Genomic DNA, 18,737 nt, shown 5'->3' with positions numbered 1-18,737 from the left:
ATAATAAGAGAGTCGGATTAAAATTTCTAGAGGTTTCAAGAAAATTGTGGTTGTATCGAATTATGAGGTTGCAATTTATTTTCTGATGAAGGAGTGCTCTTCCTCACCCATGCTCCACATTGGTTTTTCATATTCAAGTTCGGCTTGATAATGTTGTGTTTCAACCAAATTTTCATTAGAAAATCTGTGGCTGATGAGACCTTAGCAAAACACGGGATCCCCTTTGCTCGACTCTTCTGATATGTAAGAAAAAGAGTGTTTCTAGCATTTCTCTTCTGCTAATATTGTTTACCGTACAGACTGAAGAGTACTAACAACACAATATGTAACACACATTTTCTACAACACTCTTATAAATTGAAATTAAAATAGAACCCAGTAAACCATGTGAATTGTGAGCAGAACTATAGGGAGCAGAGCAATGAAATTTTATATCAGTTTGTGGCTTTGTGCAGTGCAATGTTAATGTTAATCTAATATTTTTTTCAGCACATCTAATACTATTTAAAAAAAAAAAATAGTTAAATGTACGGTTAATAAAGGTAATAATATGAACCATTGCATTTACACCACGCATAGTACATCAAAATCTCTCAAATAATGAGTGGAATCCTACTGAAACCAATATGAGATCTTCATAAAAACACTAGAATGCGAAGCGGCTCCCAGTTCCATCCAGAAAACGATCAGTGTGCCACCCTTTGTTCTGTAATTCTTTTAAAAATACAGGAAAGACTCTGTTCATTTTCTCATAGGCCTCTTGCAGAACACTAGCACTAAGCTCATGGGAAGAACTCTCACTTTGCGACGCAAATGCAGCAACTAGCCACCCTCTCAATGCATCTTCGCCACTAGCATCTTGCTTCAATACCATGTCAATGCATTTACCCCCGCGATTTAAAAGAAACTTCTCCTTAGGGAATAATTGTTTTAATTCAGCAAGCTTGGAAGGCTTAATAACCTCGTGTAAAGCCTTCCCAACTCTTACATTTCCAGCATCTTCTTTGACTCTCACAGGAAAAAGCAGATCTTCTTTATATCTTAGGTCAGCAGGGCTTGAAACAACTCCTGCCTGTTTCAGAATGCAATTAACAGTCAAACACCGTTTTACCTTACCAAATAAAGGAAGGAAAAAAGAAGCGAGTTTTAGTCGGAATCAGACCTTGAGAAAATCAGTCACGACCATTGCAGTTCTCCGTGGATTCAAAGTATTGATAGGAGTTGCTCTCATCTCTTCAGACACACAGTATATATGTATAATTGAAAGGAGCGGACACACAACCAACTGACATAAAATGTTTCATAATGAATCAGTTAGAATCGTCGATACAATATATGTTTAGCATTGAGTTTTCTGTAACATGGTTAATTATATCTCGAGAGAGTAAACTAGAAGATAATTTTTGCATTATGATTGCAAATAAACACTATAATAATATAAAACCACCGAATGAAATCCTGAAAGGAGAGAGGACGCACAGAGAACTGACAAAAAAGGCTTCATGCAACGATTGTGAATCATCAATAAAATGTATATTTTTCACTAAGACCTGCAGCATGATTAGTTACATCTCTAGAAAGAAAGTGAAAAATGAAAATTTTCCTTTCACATTTTAAGTAATGGGCTCATTGCAAATGAAGTATGTATATGACTTATATGCTCTTGTGCATGACTCTGTAAGCAACATTTGATTTGTAATCTTGCCACCATAACACATAATTCTAACAGAAGACATCTAATTTTTGGGCCCTTCACACCCACCACAACTTTTTGTTAAACTTAAAACCTTAACTTTTCAATTAATTTCACCAACAGTTACACATTGCTGGTATTTAACATTTTCTCAACATACCACCTTGAAGTTACAGTTAATTTTAGACATTATCCTCTTGAAAGAAAAACAATTTTAAGGGTAGAGAAAATGTTAAATTCCTACAGCTAACATTTTCAAGTCAAACCAAAGTTGAAGGGTTTAAATGACGCAGAAAAAATTGACGGGGGTTATTTGAAGAAAGGGTAGGAGCCTAAGAACCAACTGAGTTAAACAAGTATATCATGTTAAGAGTTTAATCATGAAGCTCAAATCTTGAGTTCTGTCCCAAGTCCAATTTCACAGGAAAAATTTGTTCCCTTATTGCTATCAATTTTTATCTAGAAATTGAATTAAAAATATATTTTACTATTTTTTTCTTGGTAAATTGGTACAAAGCATTGTTAACCAACTTTGAAAAATTTCAATAAAATGTATAATCTTTTAAACCTCAGAATTCTAGTAACAACCACAAGTCCACAACCAAGAAAAATATCATATATATTGTCAGCTCAAACTAATAGTACAACACAATTTGAAAATTAAATCTAACACTAAAGCCAAAGAGCAAACGAATAAAATATATATACCTTTCCCTGCATTGATGAACAGATAGTAGATGCTAATCGAATCCCAACTCCAATTCCCACAACATTACAGAGAGTTGAAAAGGCCTCCCCTTTAGCAAATAGGTCGCTGAGATTTCCTTCTTTAGCAAATGAAGAATATATAGGCAATCGTGTTGCTCTAGCTGCAACAACAGCCATCCCCTGTTAACTCCATAATAACAGTAAAACAAGTTAATAGCTACAAATAAAAATTATAAATTCACTATAAATCTAGAATAGGATACTAAAGTTCTTAATCATGAAATACAGTCTTTAATAAACCATTAGCAATGAATCAACTCTAAATTGCAGCAAATGCCATAACGTACAATAACTTATCAAAGAGCTCGATAAAAAAAATAAACCTTAGCAAAATTTCCTAGGCCTGCCATTTCAAGAAAAAGATGTGGGCATAACGGAGAAAGCACTTCCAAGCCCATGCCTACATCGTAAAGCACATCGGCTGCAAAATGTAAAGTTAATAACAGTCGGACAACTTGTGAATTAAGCTAATTATAAAATAACAAGGGGTGAAAGGGGTGAGATGAGAAGAAAAGTCCCAAGCTAAATTGGCAAACCTAGTAACCTCCATCGTTTAGGGTCAGAATCCATTCTTGCGCCCCAATTGCTACATATTAGCTTCCCTACATGTTGCATTCCATCCTTCAAAATCTGGACGCATGCAACATAAACAGGGTATACATTAAATATATGACACTATTACTAAGCCTGAGAAATTGGCAATAGCAGATTAGTATCAAATTACCCAGCTAACAGCAGTTGCTTGTGCGGGGGTGGGCCTCAACCCTGCAGCAATTAGCAGTGACTACACAAGAACACCCAGTTAATACACAATAATTTTATGTAAATCCATTGTTACAACTAGCAAATAAATGTACCAAGCAGAGAGGTATATACTATTCTTTGAATAAAGTATAAGCATGGTTATCAGTATCTTACGATACATGTGATTCATATCTCAATTTGATATAAAATTGAACCCAATCAAAATGAATCTCTATTGCGTATCTATTTCGGATATGAATCTCATTTAGAATCCCAACTCATTATAATGAATCCATATTAACTATGATAAATCTCGATTCATTATCTAATGAATCGTCACCTAAACTTACTTCAGTAGGCCACTTTCTTTTCCAACTTTGTATATTCAGTCACTTTTCCTTTATTAACGAACTTATGATTTGAATTATTTTGAGGTTCATATATCAAATATCAGCTTATAATTGTGTTCTGCCCCTTGTTTTTACTTGAAAATTACATATTTATATTGGTAATATAAGATTTATGATTAGGACAATAGTTGACTTAGATTTTACTTGAGAAAGAGCACCTGAGTTGATAACACTGACAATGCAGCACTAGTAACATGTTGTACTGCTCGAAACTGCGTGTATCTAAGATAACCTTCATTCACACTACAAAGGAAACACTATAAATTTAAGTAATTGAAAAAACCTTATCTACATACATAAGCACTTGTATATATATGATAAAAGCTTAATTAAGTTGTTTATGGAAACAACTTAATTGAGGAATGGGGAAAAATGAATGAACCTGTAAGGATATCCGGAGGGGAAGAATTTGTTCATGAAAGAACCAGCAAGCTTTTGATATAAAGGTCTAAAATCATCAACAAGAGTTACCTATAGAGAAACCATAATTATAGAAAACGGTTAAGTTAAGAGCATTGAGCGAGTGTTGAATTGAGATTAGGGAAGAAAGGACGTACGGAGAGTTGACCGTCGGGTTGAAATTGATGTCGGCAAGAAACGGAGTTGGAAGTTTCGTACCAGAAGACAGGATTTTCTTCGTTTTTCTCCATTTCGATAGTTTCAATGTCGTGTTTGTTGCTTTCAAGTCAAATTACATGATATGAGAACTGAATGGGATTTAGTTTAGTGCTCAGATTTGAACCCTGTCTGCATCCACAGAGTAACATCGTGGAGGAGAATAAATATTTTAGGCTAAACCAAATTAATCTTTAAATTTTTGTAGAACACTCTCCAATTGGAAGGCCTAATTTGAATAAAATTAAAAGAGTCGCATACTTTTTAAAATATTCATAATCATTTGATGGGAGGACAAAACTAATCTTGTGTGGTCCACAAATTTTTCGATCTGGAACTTACTTAATATAAATCAAAGGTGGTCTGATTACTCCAAATCCCTAACCCTAATTGCAGCCCTAACACCTAAAATGACAAATTTATCTCTGAATATCAAGTCGTTTCCTTCCAATCTGTTGCTTTCCTGAGTCTTGAATCATTCAAACTCTGGCCCACTCACACGTTTTTCATTGGTCTTAAGCCTCTCAATGAATAAAAGAATCATGTTCGTTATAAACGATGTATGTAGCTATTCAAAAACTCATTAACCAAGACTTATGCCCAACTATCAACTACACCCTCCGGTCACTAATATAAGCAAAAATCTACTTTTTAGGTTCATTCAATTAATGATGTATTTAGTCTTTATTATAGACTACATACATCATTAATTGAATGAACCTAAAAAGTGGATTTTTGCTTATATTAACGACCGGAGGGTGTACTTCATTAATGAGCATAACATATTTGTGCCTATTATGCTAAGATTGCACATTTTTCACCACATGACAACAACTATCTCACTTCACTTCATCAATTAAGTTGGTTGATAAAGTAGCTTATTTGTGCCTATGATCCTATACCTTGCATGTTCATTGTCAAAGAGCATAACCACTAATTCAACATTTATTCAGTTAGTTGTGTGCCTTGCAAACTTCATAGAAGGCATTGGATGCCATGGAGTATTGTCTCTTTTGTATGTTTAATGTGATAAGGTTCATTTGATAAAAAAGTTCGTCAAGATTATCTTTCTTTTTTTTAGGGATTCATCAAGATTACCTATAAGTACCTATGATGATAAGGATGCATTTTTTTAAGACAACAACTATCAAGCTTCATTTATGTGGTTAGCTACTCAAAGTAACTTATTTGTGCCTATTAGCAACAACAATAGACTAATGAATTCAATAAAAGTTGAATAAAATTTAGATGTCAATTTTATGCTTTATTCCCTTTAGATTCATATGTCAATAACGAATTCATTATTGGTTATAAGAAAATATAATGATATTCATTTATAACAGACCCGTGCGATAACACAGGGCAGAAGTTTAGTTAGTCATTGTTAAATGGCGGTGAAAACTCTGTTCCATTATCAAGGTAACCCAATATTTATCATGTCATGATCCACTCGCCATATTCTTTCTATTTATATATTTTTCGTATGTCTAAGGTATATATGTGTGTCATTGCAGAGATTCCTCAAGCAGGTTAGACTGCAATGATGGCAAAATGGTCTCATCAAGAGATTTAACACGACTGCAATTTCATGAATGAATTTGAACTCAACATTTGATTAAATTATAAAACATTTACGATTAAGCCGGGAAAAATAAATCATTTATTGTCTCTTGTTTTGCATTCATATTTTTTAAGGGAAAATGTTAACACATCTACACATGTTAAGCTATCAAAGATAAATTGCTCAAAAAAAAAAAAAGCTATCAAAGATAAAATTGTGTATTAAAAATTGTACCAATTTATTTCTCAAACTTTTAATAATTATTATTTTTTAGTAAATACTTACCATCCAAAAAAAATCCAAGGGCGCATATATGATATGTTAGATATGTTAGCACGACCCTTTTTAAGGGAAATGATAGAGAGTGTTCTTAGGGGATTAGTTAAAAGAACAAAAATATAAATATTGTGTTGAAAAGTGGTTAAAAATGAGAAATTATACTTTTTAAAAATTTAAAAATTGTAGTTTCAAATGGAAAACTACTACTTATGATTTCCTTAACAAGTGCGAAAAATATTTATTCACCTTAAAAAGATGAATTTATAGCAATTAAATTACTTGACAAAAAAAAGAGCCTAAACACTTGTTAGCAAGGCCATTTAATTTATGTAAGTTAATGTGACACATGAGAAGGTGTGATGTGTAGAGGTGTTCAAAACCAAACCAAATCAATAGAAAAACTGCAAACTTAACCAACCCAAACCGTATTTGGTTAAAATGTATTCAAATTATTTTTTTACTAAACTGCGTAGTTTGGTTCGGTTTGCGATTTTTATTTTATCACCGAACCAAACCAAATTAAACTGCAACATAAGAAAAACAATAATTAAACATATATCACATATATCAATACTCGTAGAAACTCAATGAAAACTTGTATTAAAGACATATTTTTTCTCTTGTTAAATTTTATTTGTTTTTTATTTCAAAAATGTATTTGTGTTACTTGAACGTTTAAAGAATGATAAAATCTTAATCTTTTGCAAAATACGAGTACTTTTTGTCCACATTTTTAATTTGATCTATGTATTCCGATCATTGTTAGATGAAAATCAAATTGTAATATTAAATGATTTTTTTTAAGAAAATGTTGAATGAAATTTAAAACATTGCTAAAAAACTTATTGTGTTTACCTTTTTTATGTCGGAAAAAATAATTATCTCTAAAAAAACTAAAGAAATCAATTCAAACCGTATTAATTTGATTTGCTTTGATTCAAATTTTATTTTAAAATTCAATTGAATGAAACCAAATCACATGTTTCTTTATCTTATATCTTAGAGCAATGCTATATCTCTAGAAAAATAACATCAAGAATTCTTTAAGAATAAAGAATAGTCAATCACAATGCACTATTTGCCACAATTCAAGGAGGTGTGACTGAAAAATAGGAAGTGAACAAATTAATCATCTAATTAAAATTTGCCAACTGTGTCTTAAAAAATTCTTAAAGCTATTTTTTTTAGAAGTAGCATTTTCCTATATCTTATAATTGAGATGATTTTTAACTTGAAACCAAACATCGCGAACGTGTAATGGTGGGCATATGCGGCGAATTGATGTGAATTGTGGAGTGATAAAGCAAACAGTGAAAATAGTGGGGTCCATGGGTGGTGGAGAATCTTTATTTTTGTGATGCATTGCATCATGTGATAGCTCCTCAATTGAATTCTGTTCTAGTTAGCGTTGCCTCAACGCACCGCCCCACGCTATTCATTTTATTTTTTTCTGAACTCTTCTTATATATAAAACCAATCCAATGTGTCTATAATACTAGTTTTACATTCCATTTTCCATAATCCTCAAATTCACCATTTTCATCCCTTCATACATTTTCCATGTCTTTCAGAGGTCTCAGCCGGGTAACTTCAACACTCTACACTACTAATTAACCTTCATGTGATCTAATTCATTATCTTTATTTTTCTTTTCCTCAGATTAATTTATATCATTTTTCTTTTCATATTTGACTTGATACGTTTGAATTGCAACATTACAGCCAAATGCTTCATCTGGCATGGGCGTTGATGAGAACAGCAAAAACACCTTCATGGAATTGAAGCAAAAGAAGGTCCATCGTTATGTCATCTTTAAGGTTGATGAAAAGAAAAGGGAGGTTGTGGTTGAGAAGACTGGTGGTCCTGCTGAGAGTTATGACGATTTCGCTGCGTCTTTGCCTGAGAATGATTGCAGATATGCTGTTTTTGACTTTGATTTTGTCACTGCTGAGAATTGTCAAAAGAGCAAAATCTTCTTCATTGCATGGTTTGTTTTTCCCTTTCGCCTCGTCTCTTTATGTAATTATTAATCATGCTAAATTATACTATTAACTTTGTTTGCGATCTGCGATGTTTGGAAGACAAGGCATCTATTATGCATTTTCTTGTGCAAGTGAATTCTGTGGCACATATGATATTATGATTCGTACAATCCACATATCTTTTGCGGTTTCAAGATAACCATGCTATGCAATTAATTTGAGTCTGTCAAAAGAGTCGTTTTTTGCATGTTCTCTGATTATGAAGTTATATGTCTATTGTTTCATTGTCTTGGGCTAAATTTATTGTCTTATTGTTTAGATACAGTATTGACTGTTTATTTATTTTACTAAATGTTTGTAGAATGTAGTTTTTCAGTTTATATTTTTTTTTAGTTGTAGAATGTAGTTTTTCCGTTTATATTTTTTTTTATAATCAAATAGAATATTATTGCAAGTGATTACAAGGGGTACTCCAGTTCATAATACAGTGAAAGCTCACATTACAAGTAACCAAAACAACCCAAAGGACACACGCCAATCAGAATAAGATAACCTAACATTTCCACCCGCTTTTCGTATAAACTAACTCCAAGACATTACCTGTATTTTGGCCTCCAAGGCATTACAATCCGCCAACCCATCCTGAAAGAGAATAGAATTTCGTAACAGGCACGCTGAGCAAACTACAACCAGCCATACCAAATGTTCACCTTGCTCAAATGCATTCCTCTAAAAAAAACTCCCATGTTGCAAAAAATGTTCATTACCGTCACTGGAAAAAGTGCCTTGAAAACCCAACCAACCATAAATGATGGACCGAACATTGCGAACAAAGGGGCAAGAAAAAGAGAGATGGGTGCAAGAATAAGGTTCAAAAAATCACAAGACACATGATAATTGCTAAGGATTTGAGGAGCCTCCAAGCAAAAACATGAATCTTAACGGTATACCAACACGTAACCAGAATCTCCGAAATACCTTATTTAAAGACAGCCAGTCTCTTGAAGAGCTCAAATGCGAATAACAAGACTTGATCGAAAATTCCTCCAAGCTATTTATTTAAGTTTCAATTCCAAACATTATTCCCATGATGCTTCAGCTCCACTCCCACAACAACTGCATATCCCCTAAAACCTCTTCTTCCAGAGCAAACAATGATTTCCTCCGCCACTATCTCTTCAATTGCCAATTCCACACCCAAACGTCATCTAATCAGCGATCCATTTTGGCTACACACCCATCTCTGTTCACACAAACCTGAAGTGGAAACAAATCCCTTACTAAGGAATTACCACACCATTTCTCATTCTAAAAAGAAATCTCTAAACCACCCCTCAACCTTCTGCTTACCCCTTTTCAAAGAACCAAACGACAACCATACCATTATTGATGGACCGAACATTGCGAGCAAAGGGGCAAGAAAAAGGGAAATGAGTACAAGAATAAGGTTCAAAAAATCACAAGACACATGATAACCGGTAAGGCTTAGAAATTACCCCTCTATTACTGAATTAATCTCTAGTTGGCAAATGACCTCGTAGGAGCCTCCAAGCAAAACCCTGAATCTTAACGGTATATCTTGTAACCACAACCTCTGAAATGCTTTATTTGAAGACAATGAATCTCTTCAAGAGCTCAAATGCAAATAACAAGACTTGACCGAAAATCCATCCGAGCTATTTATTTAAGTTTCAAACCCAAACATTTTAAACATTAAATTCCAGGGGTATTAGTGTGACATAAGTGCACCTGACAGAATACTCATGAAAAGTTGATGTCTGACAGCAAGGGGTTATTTGAGCCCAGGAATTTAATGTTTTCGGACTGATAAATTAATGTTTAAAATGGGGGTTTTTGAAGCCCTGAAATTTTTACGCTTCTGTTCGACCATATTAGAAGTTATTTATCTGATTTTTTTCGGATAGGGTGTGTTGGTGGTGGTTACTTTGACTAATTGTAACTTTGGAATTTAATGTTTAAAATATTTAGGCATTGTCAAAAGTTTCAATTCCATTCTTTTCATAAAAATCAATTTGAGGAGCTAAATCTTTGTGTGATAATATTGGACAATAATGCTGCAATGGGGGACTCTCTCTCCCTCTCTCCGTCTCTCCAGTTTTCGACTGACCTTGTTCCCTCCCTTCGAAATTCTGATTAGTGTAGGCAGTGGCGGATCTCTTTGGTGGCCGGCGGGGGCCACGGCATCCCCCAGTATTTCCTTATATAGTATATTAGACGTATAATATATATAAAATTTCGCGGTTGCAGTGGAAAGGGGGTGCCATATGTTGCCGAAGGTTGCGGGTTCAACACTCCCTACTCTTCTTTTTACATATTTATTTTCTATTTGCAGTGGAAAGGGGGTGCCATATGTTGCCGAAGGTTGCGGGTTCAACACTCCCTACTCTTCTTTTTACATATTTATTTTCTATTTTTAGGTACTGTATTAAAAAAAAAAACGTGCTTGACGTGATTTGAACAGGTACTGTATTAAAAAAAAAAGGTGCTTGACGTGATTTGAACGTGATTTGAACCCATGTTCTCTTTCTGTTTCCAAGCAATTTATACCACCAGGCCAGTTATTAATAATTGTTACTTTTTGAAACCATATAATATATATTCTACAAAAGTTTGGCACCCCCAACAATTTCACTCAAGATCCGCCACTGTGTAGGAAATAATTTAGTGTCCTTACATAGGACCGATGATGGGTTCTCAATGGAAATGTTGGTTAGTCTTTGTAATGGTTCATGTTTACTTCATCAACCAGAATTGCTAGTCAAGCTTTCATAACTACCTTGCTTTTCATAAAATTTTGTAAGAATAAATATGGATAAGTTTTTTTTTCTTGTTAAATTGTTTTAGTACGCTGTGGCTAGCACAATTTTCGATCTGATTGTCCACAGAAAGACTTCTCTGATCAAATAATTATCGATAGCATGTTTGAGTCACATCTTTGTTGCTGCCACTTCCTAATAACATGTTTTAATTATTTCCTATCATTTATATGAATTTTTACTCCGAGTTGTCTTACTCCTCTTGTTCTTGTGAAGGACAAACTTGTGTTGGATAATTATTTTACTTTCTCTATGATTCTACTACTGAGATATCATTCTTAGTCCTTCATTGCTTGTTATTGATTAGGTCTCCTTCAACGTCTCGAATCCGTGCCAAGATGCTCTATGCCACAACTAAAGAAAGGTTTAGACGTGAGCTAGATGGTGTCCATTATGAAATCCAGGCTACTGACCCCACAGAAATGGATCTTGAAGTGCTGAGGGACCGAGCACACTGATATGTCAATGAAGTCATTGACGCTTTCATCAAAATCTACTATGAATCTAGTTTTATTAGTTACAAAACCCATTTTCTGCAAAAATGTACCTCCAATATTATGAATCTGGATTCTGGAGGCTGATGATGGGTTTAAGCTTTTAGCAGCTACTGATGTAAACTCCAGTCTGCTTGAATGTATTGTATGAGCATATGATTTTATGGATCAAGGTGTCTTGAATACTAAAATCCTTTGTTATTAATCTGATGACTTGAATTTATAAATAAATTGTCACTTTTGAAAGTCAACTCATCATGATTGTTGTTGAGTATTGTATCCAACTAATGACCATCTCCTTTTAGTTCTTTATGGGAGCATAATGACTATCCATTAGAGCATAAGTGAGCAAACTACAACTGTCGTGAGTAGTAATATAATTTGTGGTTCTTGTTTATGACCTTTCTAAATGCTAAATAAAAAAGATTATCCGAGACAAGTGCCAAAGAAATGATGAGGCACAATTAGAAGTTGGTGTACTATAATGGAATTTTCAATTAATAAAGAATACAAATGCCTAATACTTAAGTCACATATAAGTTGTAAAAGGAGCATATAGAAGCTATAAAAAAAAAAAAAAAAAAAAAAAAAGACTTTCGATAATTTAAAGAATGGTTCAAAACATTCTCTCAAAGAATATTTTTAATTATGTGTGGACCACAAATTGAAGAAAGAAGTTAGTGAAATTTAAAAAGTCTCAATTAGTTCTGTTGGACATAAGTTAACTAATAGAACCTGTGTTGAAAGCATCTGCTGTGAACAGACTGCAACCACAACTAATATTATAAGGGTCAAACATTTTGCGTCTGTCCAACTTCAACATTATATTCTTTGTTAGTATTCACACAAGGAAATAAAAAAACTGTCAAAGCAGAAGCACTGATGTAGACGATGAATATTGATTCTTTGGTAATTATATTCATATAGTTACGTGCAAGTCTTCTAATAAAAACACTAACTCAATAATTTCTTGGAACATTGACTCAACAGAAAGTAACAAAGGAAAAGAAAACAGAACACAGTTGAAACTGATTATTGAAATTGAATTGAAACTATTATACAAACCAAAAATTAAACATCAATTGTAACATTGTAGAACTAATGGTTCATCAGACATAATCCGGGAGAAAGACATGACAGGGGAAAGGAAAGCTTTGGTGCATCCTAAACAAATTGAAAGATAGTGCTTTATTACGAGATACAACAAAATAATTAAACTCAATCTAAACATGGGAAACAGTTCTGTTATGAGAATGAGATTGCTCCAACTCTCCATTGGTTCCGGCTTCTTCTTCGTTTTCACCTGACATCTCCTCCAAAGATTTTCCATTTGCCTCAGGCACCAAGAAAGTAAAAAGGAATCCCAAAATGTTAACCACACCCAAGAGAAGCAGTGAATTCTTCACACCAATACCTGCAGGGTAACCTGCATCTGCTTTACTCTTGTCCTTGTTCTGTGCCAAGTACAAGAACCCAAATGCACCAACCATAGCCCCAAGCTTCCCAGATGCGGATGATATTCCATGGCAGGTAGAACGGAATCTAGCAGGAAAAATTTCTGCTGGCACAACAAAGGTGGTAGCATTAGGCCCGAAATTTGCAAAGAAGAAGGTCAATGAGTACAATACCACGAAGCCGATTCGGTGATCCTTATGAGTCCAGTGATCATATGGAATGGCAAGAGCAAACATGAAGACAGTCATAAAGAAGAATCCCATCAATTGGATTTTAAACCTTCCTATCTTGTCAATGAGAGCCACTGTAAACCAGTAGCCTGGAACTGTACTGCATAGAGCAATAAGTGTTTGAGCTCTTGCGATTCTGTAAACCTCTTCAAGTGCATTCATGGTTTGTGCAGGTGGTATCCAACCAATTGCACTGAAGATATCCTTCTGGAATAGATTTTGACTGTAAAATGCTATATCAAGCAAGAACCAAGTACTTGTTGTACCAAGTAGATGTAATCCATGTCGACTCATGAACTCCTTTGACAACAAGCCATATGATTTTGCCTTCTCCGCTTGCTGCGGTTCAGCTTCGATTTCAACCTGCAGAACCTTAGACATATCCGCTGCAGCCTGCTTGGTGTCCTTAGCAACTAGAGCAGTGTAACGAGCAGTTTCTGGCATCTTCATCCGCCAATAGTAAGTCATTGCAGCCGGGAGTGCTCCTACCATCACAATTATCCTCCAAATGTAGTCTGCTTGTGGAACAGTTGAACCAACAGGGTCAACTGCGTACGATGGTGAATCAAACATGGCCTTGAATGCAGCTGAAACTATGATTGCAAATATACCACCTCCCAAAATTCCAAACCCCTGCATGGCAAAGACTGCAGCAATGAAGGCACCACGAGTCTTCTTATTAGAATACTCTGACATTATAGTAGCCGAAAGCGGGTAGTCTCCACCAATACCAAACCCAAGCCAAAAACGGAAGAAGCAAAGAGTTGCCATGACAGATTTTGGATTGTGTCCAAAAGAAAGGCCGGAACCAATGGAGCAGATTACCATTATCATCAGTGTCATACCATACACTTTCTTCCTACCCAACTTATCACCAAGCCAGCCAAAGAAAAGCTGCCCTGTAAGTGTACCAACGAAAGCAACCCCGTTGACAGCAGCTGATACATTGGGTGGCAATGTACCGGGCTTTGCAGCACCATCAACATGGTAGTATATGCGTCCGAGCAACTTGGTAACAAGGGATATGCAGAACAGATCATATGCATCCGTAAAGAAGCCCATCCCAGCTATGATGATTGCTGTGAAGTGATACCATTGCGTTTTCGCCACATCAAGTGCATTTAGCACCTGAATTTGATCCTTTGCCATTACTTTTCAATCTAAAGTCACTAGTTTCCTTCTGTTTCTCTCTTCTTGCCTTCCCTGCAAGAAGTGGAACCAAGAATCAGAATTGATTATATGAGTCATCTTTATTTTGAATTGGTTGAAATGTAAGTGTAATTAATCAAACCAAGGATGTTATCAAATGAAATCAACCAATAATAATTACACAATGAATTGTACCATCGCATCGGAAATTGACCCTCTTTAACGAAATATAAGCAAAATAAGTCAAAGAAAATTGATTTATTTGGTTCAAAATTTAGGCCAAATATAAGAATTTTCTTTGACCCATTTTTGCTTATATTTAGTTACTTATTCGAAACAAAAGAAAAATAATCCCAAGAACTAAATTGGCATCTCAGACTCTAACAATTATAAGCGCCACCCAAAATTTATTTAACCCTAAATATCACAAAAACCCAGGAAATTGAATGAACCGTCACTAAAATACACACTATACAATTTTCTTATTTCAAGAAAGAATACGTAAGATTTTCCAGAGACAAAACGTAAAGAAAACATAAAAATAAAATATACACAGGTGAATTAAATCAATTGAATTAACAATGCAAATAACAGAAATCCAAAATCCTAAATTTTCAAACGAGAGTGTATGATGAAAGAAATGGTGCAATACGCGTATAATAATATTGAGATCCAAAAACATGAGCATGCATGCAAAGGATTATTTAGGGTATAACATAATAAAACATGAATATGTGTGTAACTATCACAAATTTCTGAAATAATTATTTAAATTCATCGTATGATAGTGACAATACATGATGCATGCATTAGAATGAGACATTAGAGTGATGAATGAATAATAAGAATGATCGAAAGAGACAAAAAAGAAGTAACTAACCTTGAAGTGCAAGAAGATATTACACTATTGATGTAGAAAATGTGAAAAAATGTAGTCAAAAGTATATAGTAAAGAGAAATTATTATAAAGAAAGAGGAATTGCACAAAATTGATGAAGGGAGTGAGAAGAATTTATAGCAAAAAGAAAAAGGAAGATAACAGCGCATGAGAGTTTGTTTAGTAACAAAATATTCCATCAGCATATACCATTATGCTTCTATAATTACGGCTTCGCTTCGTTTCGTTTCACTTAGTCAAATCAACTAACTATGTGCTTTCTACACCTAACCCTTCTTTACTTTAGTGCTCTCTAATTCTGTGAGCCGTCCATTGTGCCATTTCACTAACATGCCTATATGCTATAAATATTAATCACTACTCCCTCCGTTTCACAATACTTGTCCATTTTGGAGAATAATTTTGTTTCACTTTACTTGTCACTTTCAAATTTCAATGCAACATTAATTATTGGTTTATCAATAATACCCTTATCTATTTATTGTAGAGAGAGAAATAATAGAATGAAATAATAAATGATTAAGGGTATTATAGAAAAAACACAAGGAATTTTATAAAAAATAACAACATTTATTTGATTCCTTAGTATGTGTAATTTCTTCAAAATGGACAAGCATTGTGAAACGGAGGGAGTACTTATTAGGGTTAAATACTTAAATATATTTTTGTAAAGAATAATATATATGCACGCAACTGCAAAGATTAGTATCTCAGGTTCAAAAGGATTGTGATAAAGAAATTAATGTTATTGCATTTTTAAGATGAATTCAAATCCATTTAGTCATTGCCATTTTTTCCTACTAATACTACATATGGAAATTCAATTCAACCACACCTACATAAACTTTTCAAATGGCATAGTGTCCACTAACGATAGACTCATCAATTATATATATATATATATATATATATATATATATATATATATATATATATATATTTTTTTTTTTTGAACAGTTGATAGGGACAATGTATAATTATATGTAAGTCTGGAGTTCAAACCCTGCACACCACAAAAAATCAAATAGTTAGTAATTTGTTTTTTAAAGAATGAAGAGATTTTTCTTGTAGTGTTTGTTTGCTCATTATTTATGACTTTGGAAATGTTAAGTAAGTTAATAAATTTTAAAGATTTGGTTGTTTGTTTTTAGAAATGTTTCTGATATTCGACAAATGGAGTCGAGCATGTAGAGATTTTCCTAATATTTTTTATTTTTCCATTGTTTATGAATATTAATTATTATTTTTTTGGTAATTTGAAAAAATTGATTGGTTTCTATAAGTGTTTTTTCTTATATTTGACAAATGCAATAGGATAATAGAATATGCTTTTTGTAAATTTGAATTAGAATTTAGCCGTTGTTTTGTATATCAATTATATGTAAATTTTATTTTCTCAATATTTATGAATTAATAAATATTTTGTCAAAAAAAATGAATTAATAAATATTCATTAAATATATATAATTCATAAACTATAAAAATTTGATTAATTTTTGACAAATATAGTATTATGAGGTAGCTCGTTTAATGAATAGGTGGAACAAGTGATTGTGAATGAACATGAGTAAGTGATCCAATCTGTCCCGGCAATGTGTATGGAAGGTTTGTGGTGCCATTTAGGTTGGACCAATTGTAGTTTTGGTTCATGCTGGACCAATCAAAGCTACCTGGTACTGGAGGTTTCTTCAGGTTAATAGTACACCCTCCGCGGTGGGTAAAGATCTTCTCCATTTGTAATATGTTCTATTTGTTGCAATTTGGAGAGAGATAGACAAAAAAAAATTAATGATGGTGGGATCCACTTAATGATATGACCCACCACTTATTTTTTTTTTTGTCTATCTCTCCAAATTGCAACAAATGGAACATATTACAAATGGAGAGGATCTTAACCCCTCCACGGTACATAGAAACACAATACAATAGTATCATCCCATTATCTCTCTAAAGCAATAATACTAATAAAATAAAATCACGTATATTCAAGTAAAAATAGGATTATATATTCAGTAAATTTATATAAAAAAAATATTTTTTAAAAGGAATATAACAAAATTAAACATTTTTTTTTTGAGCAAAATTAAACATGTAAATGAGGGTTCTATGACATTGGATCGCTAAATTTTTAAAGGAAAGTGAATCAACATTAGAGTTTTTTTTTAAAGAGAAAACATTGGAGTTAAAGAAGCCTGAAAAAAAAATGTTTTTTGTCTCTATAAATATATTAACTTTTTGTTTTAGTTCCTTTAAAAAAAAATTGAATTTTAGTCTCCCAAAAGTTTTTCATATTCACTTTTGGTCACTCCTTTTAATTAAACTAATATGTAGAAGTCCTATTTTTTAATAAAATTTTGCAGAAAAGTTTATAATATTACAAAAATCTCAAAAAAAAATATAATTTTTAACAAAACATGAATTAGTTAAGAATTTTTATTTTTTTGGCAAGTTAAAAGTTCATATTTAATTCATATTTTTTTAATAAAAAATAATAATTTTTCTGAGCGGATTTTTATAATATTCTACAAATTTCTGCACAATTTTATTAAAAAATACAAAAGTTACACATGAGTTGACTTAAAAACATGGACAAAAAATAGTGATTGAAAATTTTATAAGACTAAAAGTTGAAAAAATCTTTAGAGAAATTAAAACAAAAAATTGATATATTTATAAAGACAAAAAAATATATTTAAAACAAAATAAATTAAGAAAAGAAACTAGGTTGATCATGACAAAAAAGTTGAGTACAACCAAATGACCAAAAATCAACGAACTAATTCTTTAAATTGCAAAAGAGAGATAATCCAGTACAACCAAGTTTGCATAGGTGTGGGTTACATTGCAACCTGGTCAACAAGTACACAACTTTGAATCTAATCCATTAGAATAAACTATTAATATATCAATGGTCGCCTTTATCTTGGTCCAAGTTGGACCAATTTTTTCACAGAACAAAATATGTTTTGAAGTGCTTGAAAACCCGGCTATTGTTACGGTAGTGCAAACCTCAAAATATGTTTCTATAATGCAAAATTATTTTGAAGGCATACCAACCCCTGTTGACACATACACTGATCTTATATAGTGTTCAACTCACTTGTGTGGTTGTTCTAGACCTAATATAGATGACCTTTAAACTCCCCTCATGATCCAACTATTGTATCAAAGTTGATGGTTCGACAAGGGTTCGAACGGCTCCTTGTGTGGAAAGTCTTTCTCACCATAACGGCCACGCGGCATGTCACGTTGATGTGGTGGGTGTCAACGACAATACAAGTACAAGTATATGTGGATGAAAAAAACTTCGCTTGAGGGGGAACAAAATGAATTGATGACTCGCACATGTGATATCATAATGAATTGATGACTCACACTTGATGGGGACACTGTTGTGGAGCAAGTGCGAATTGAAAGTCCCATATTGTTTGATAAAATGAAGGTTGAACAAGACTCATAAACTTAATGCCTTACAATTTTAGGTTAAACTGTGGTGTCCAATCACTTATGTGACTGCTCTTGACTCAATGTGAATGATCTTCATACTCGTCATAATTCAACATAAACTTGCTTGAAAGTCAACTTGAGACCATGCCTACTAATTGAAAGGCAGTGATGTAAA

The 18,737-nt window shown here is 33.2% G+C and overlaps 3 protein-coding genes and 1 long non-coding RNA gene across 4 annotated transcripts; 2 read left to right on the top strand and 2 right to left on the bottom strand.

Moving 5' to 3' along the window:
* Positions 1–407: 407 nt before the first annotated feature.
* Positions 408–4,547, bottom strand: RUS2 (root UVB sensitive protein (Protein of unknown function, DUF647)). The gene is made up of 9 exons (XM_085725337.1): positions 4,173–4,547; positions 3,998–4,086; positions 3,774–3,858; positions 3,186–3,245; positions 2,998–3,091; positions 2,785–2,882; positions 2,402–2,581; positions 1,163–1,285; positions 408–1,072 (listed from the first exon to the last, which is right to left on the bottom strand). Exons 1-9 carry the CDS (start codon positions 4,263–4,265, stop codon positions 647–649), a joined length of 1,248 nt encoding a protein of 415 aa, XP_085581463.1. The 5' UTR covers positions 4,266–4,547; the 3' UTR covers positions 408–646.
* A 3,026-nt stretch (positions 4,548–7,573) lies between these two features.
* ADF6 (actin depolymerizing factor 6) lies at positions 7,574–11,634 on the top strand. The gene is made up of 3 exons (XM_085729916.1): positions 7,574–7,654; positions 7,792–8,057; positions 11,197–11,634. Exons 1-3 carry the CDS (start codon positions 7,631–7,633, stop codon positions 11,345–11,347), a joined length of 441 nt encoding a protein of 146 aa, XP_085586042.1. The 5' UTR covers positions 7,574–7,630; the 3' UTR covers positions 11,348–11,634.
* Positions 8,064–11,196, top strand: LOC146910202 (uncharacterized). Its single transcript, XR_015020412.1, has 2 exons — positions 8,064–10,215; positions 10,727–11,196. It is a non-coding gene; the product is annotated as an uncharacterized LOC146910202 (long non-coding RNA).
* Positions 11,635–12,402: 768 nt separating the features above from the next.
* Positions 12,403–15,202, bottom strand: LOC146910200 (inorganic phosphate transporter 1-4). The gene is made up of 2 exons (XM_085729915.1): positions 15,098–15,202; positions 12,403–14,271 (listed from the first exon to the last, which is right to left on the bottom strand). Exon 2 carries the CDS (start codon positions 14,215–14,217, stop codon positions 12,607–12,609), a length of 1,611 nt encoding a protein of 536 aa, XP_085586041.1. The 5' UTR covers positions 14,218–14,271; positions 15,098–15,202; the 3' UTR covers positions 12,403–12,606.
* Between the last annotated feature and the right edge of the window lie 3,535 nt (positions 15,203–18,737).

This window comes from Medicago sativa, chromosome 7 (genome assembly GCF_051527215.1).
Source record: "Medicago sativa cultivar Bolivia chromosome 7, Bolivia_mono, whole genome shotgun sequence".
Taxonomy (NCBI): Eukaryota; Viridiplantae; Streptophyta; class Magnoliopsida; order Fabales; family Fabaceae; genus Medicago; species Medicago sativa.
The sequence above is the reverse complement of the archived record's forward strand: the minus strand, read 5'-3'. Positions and strand labels throughout refer to the sequence as shown.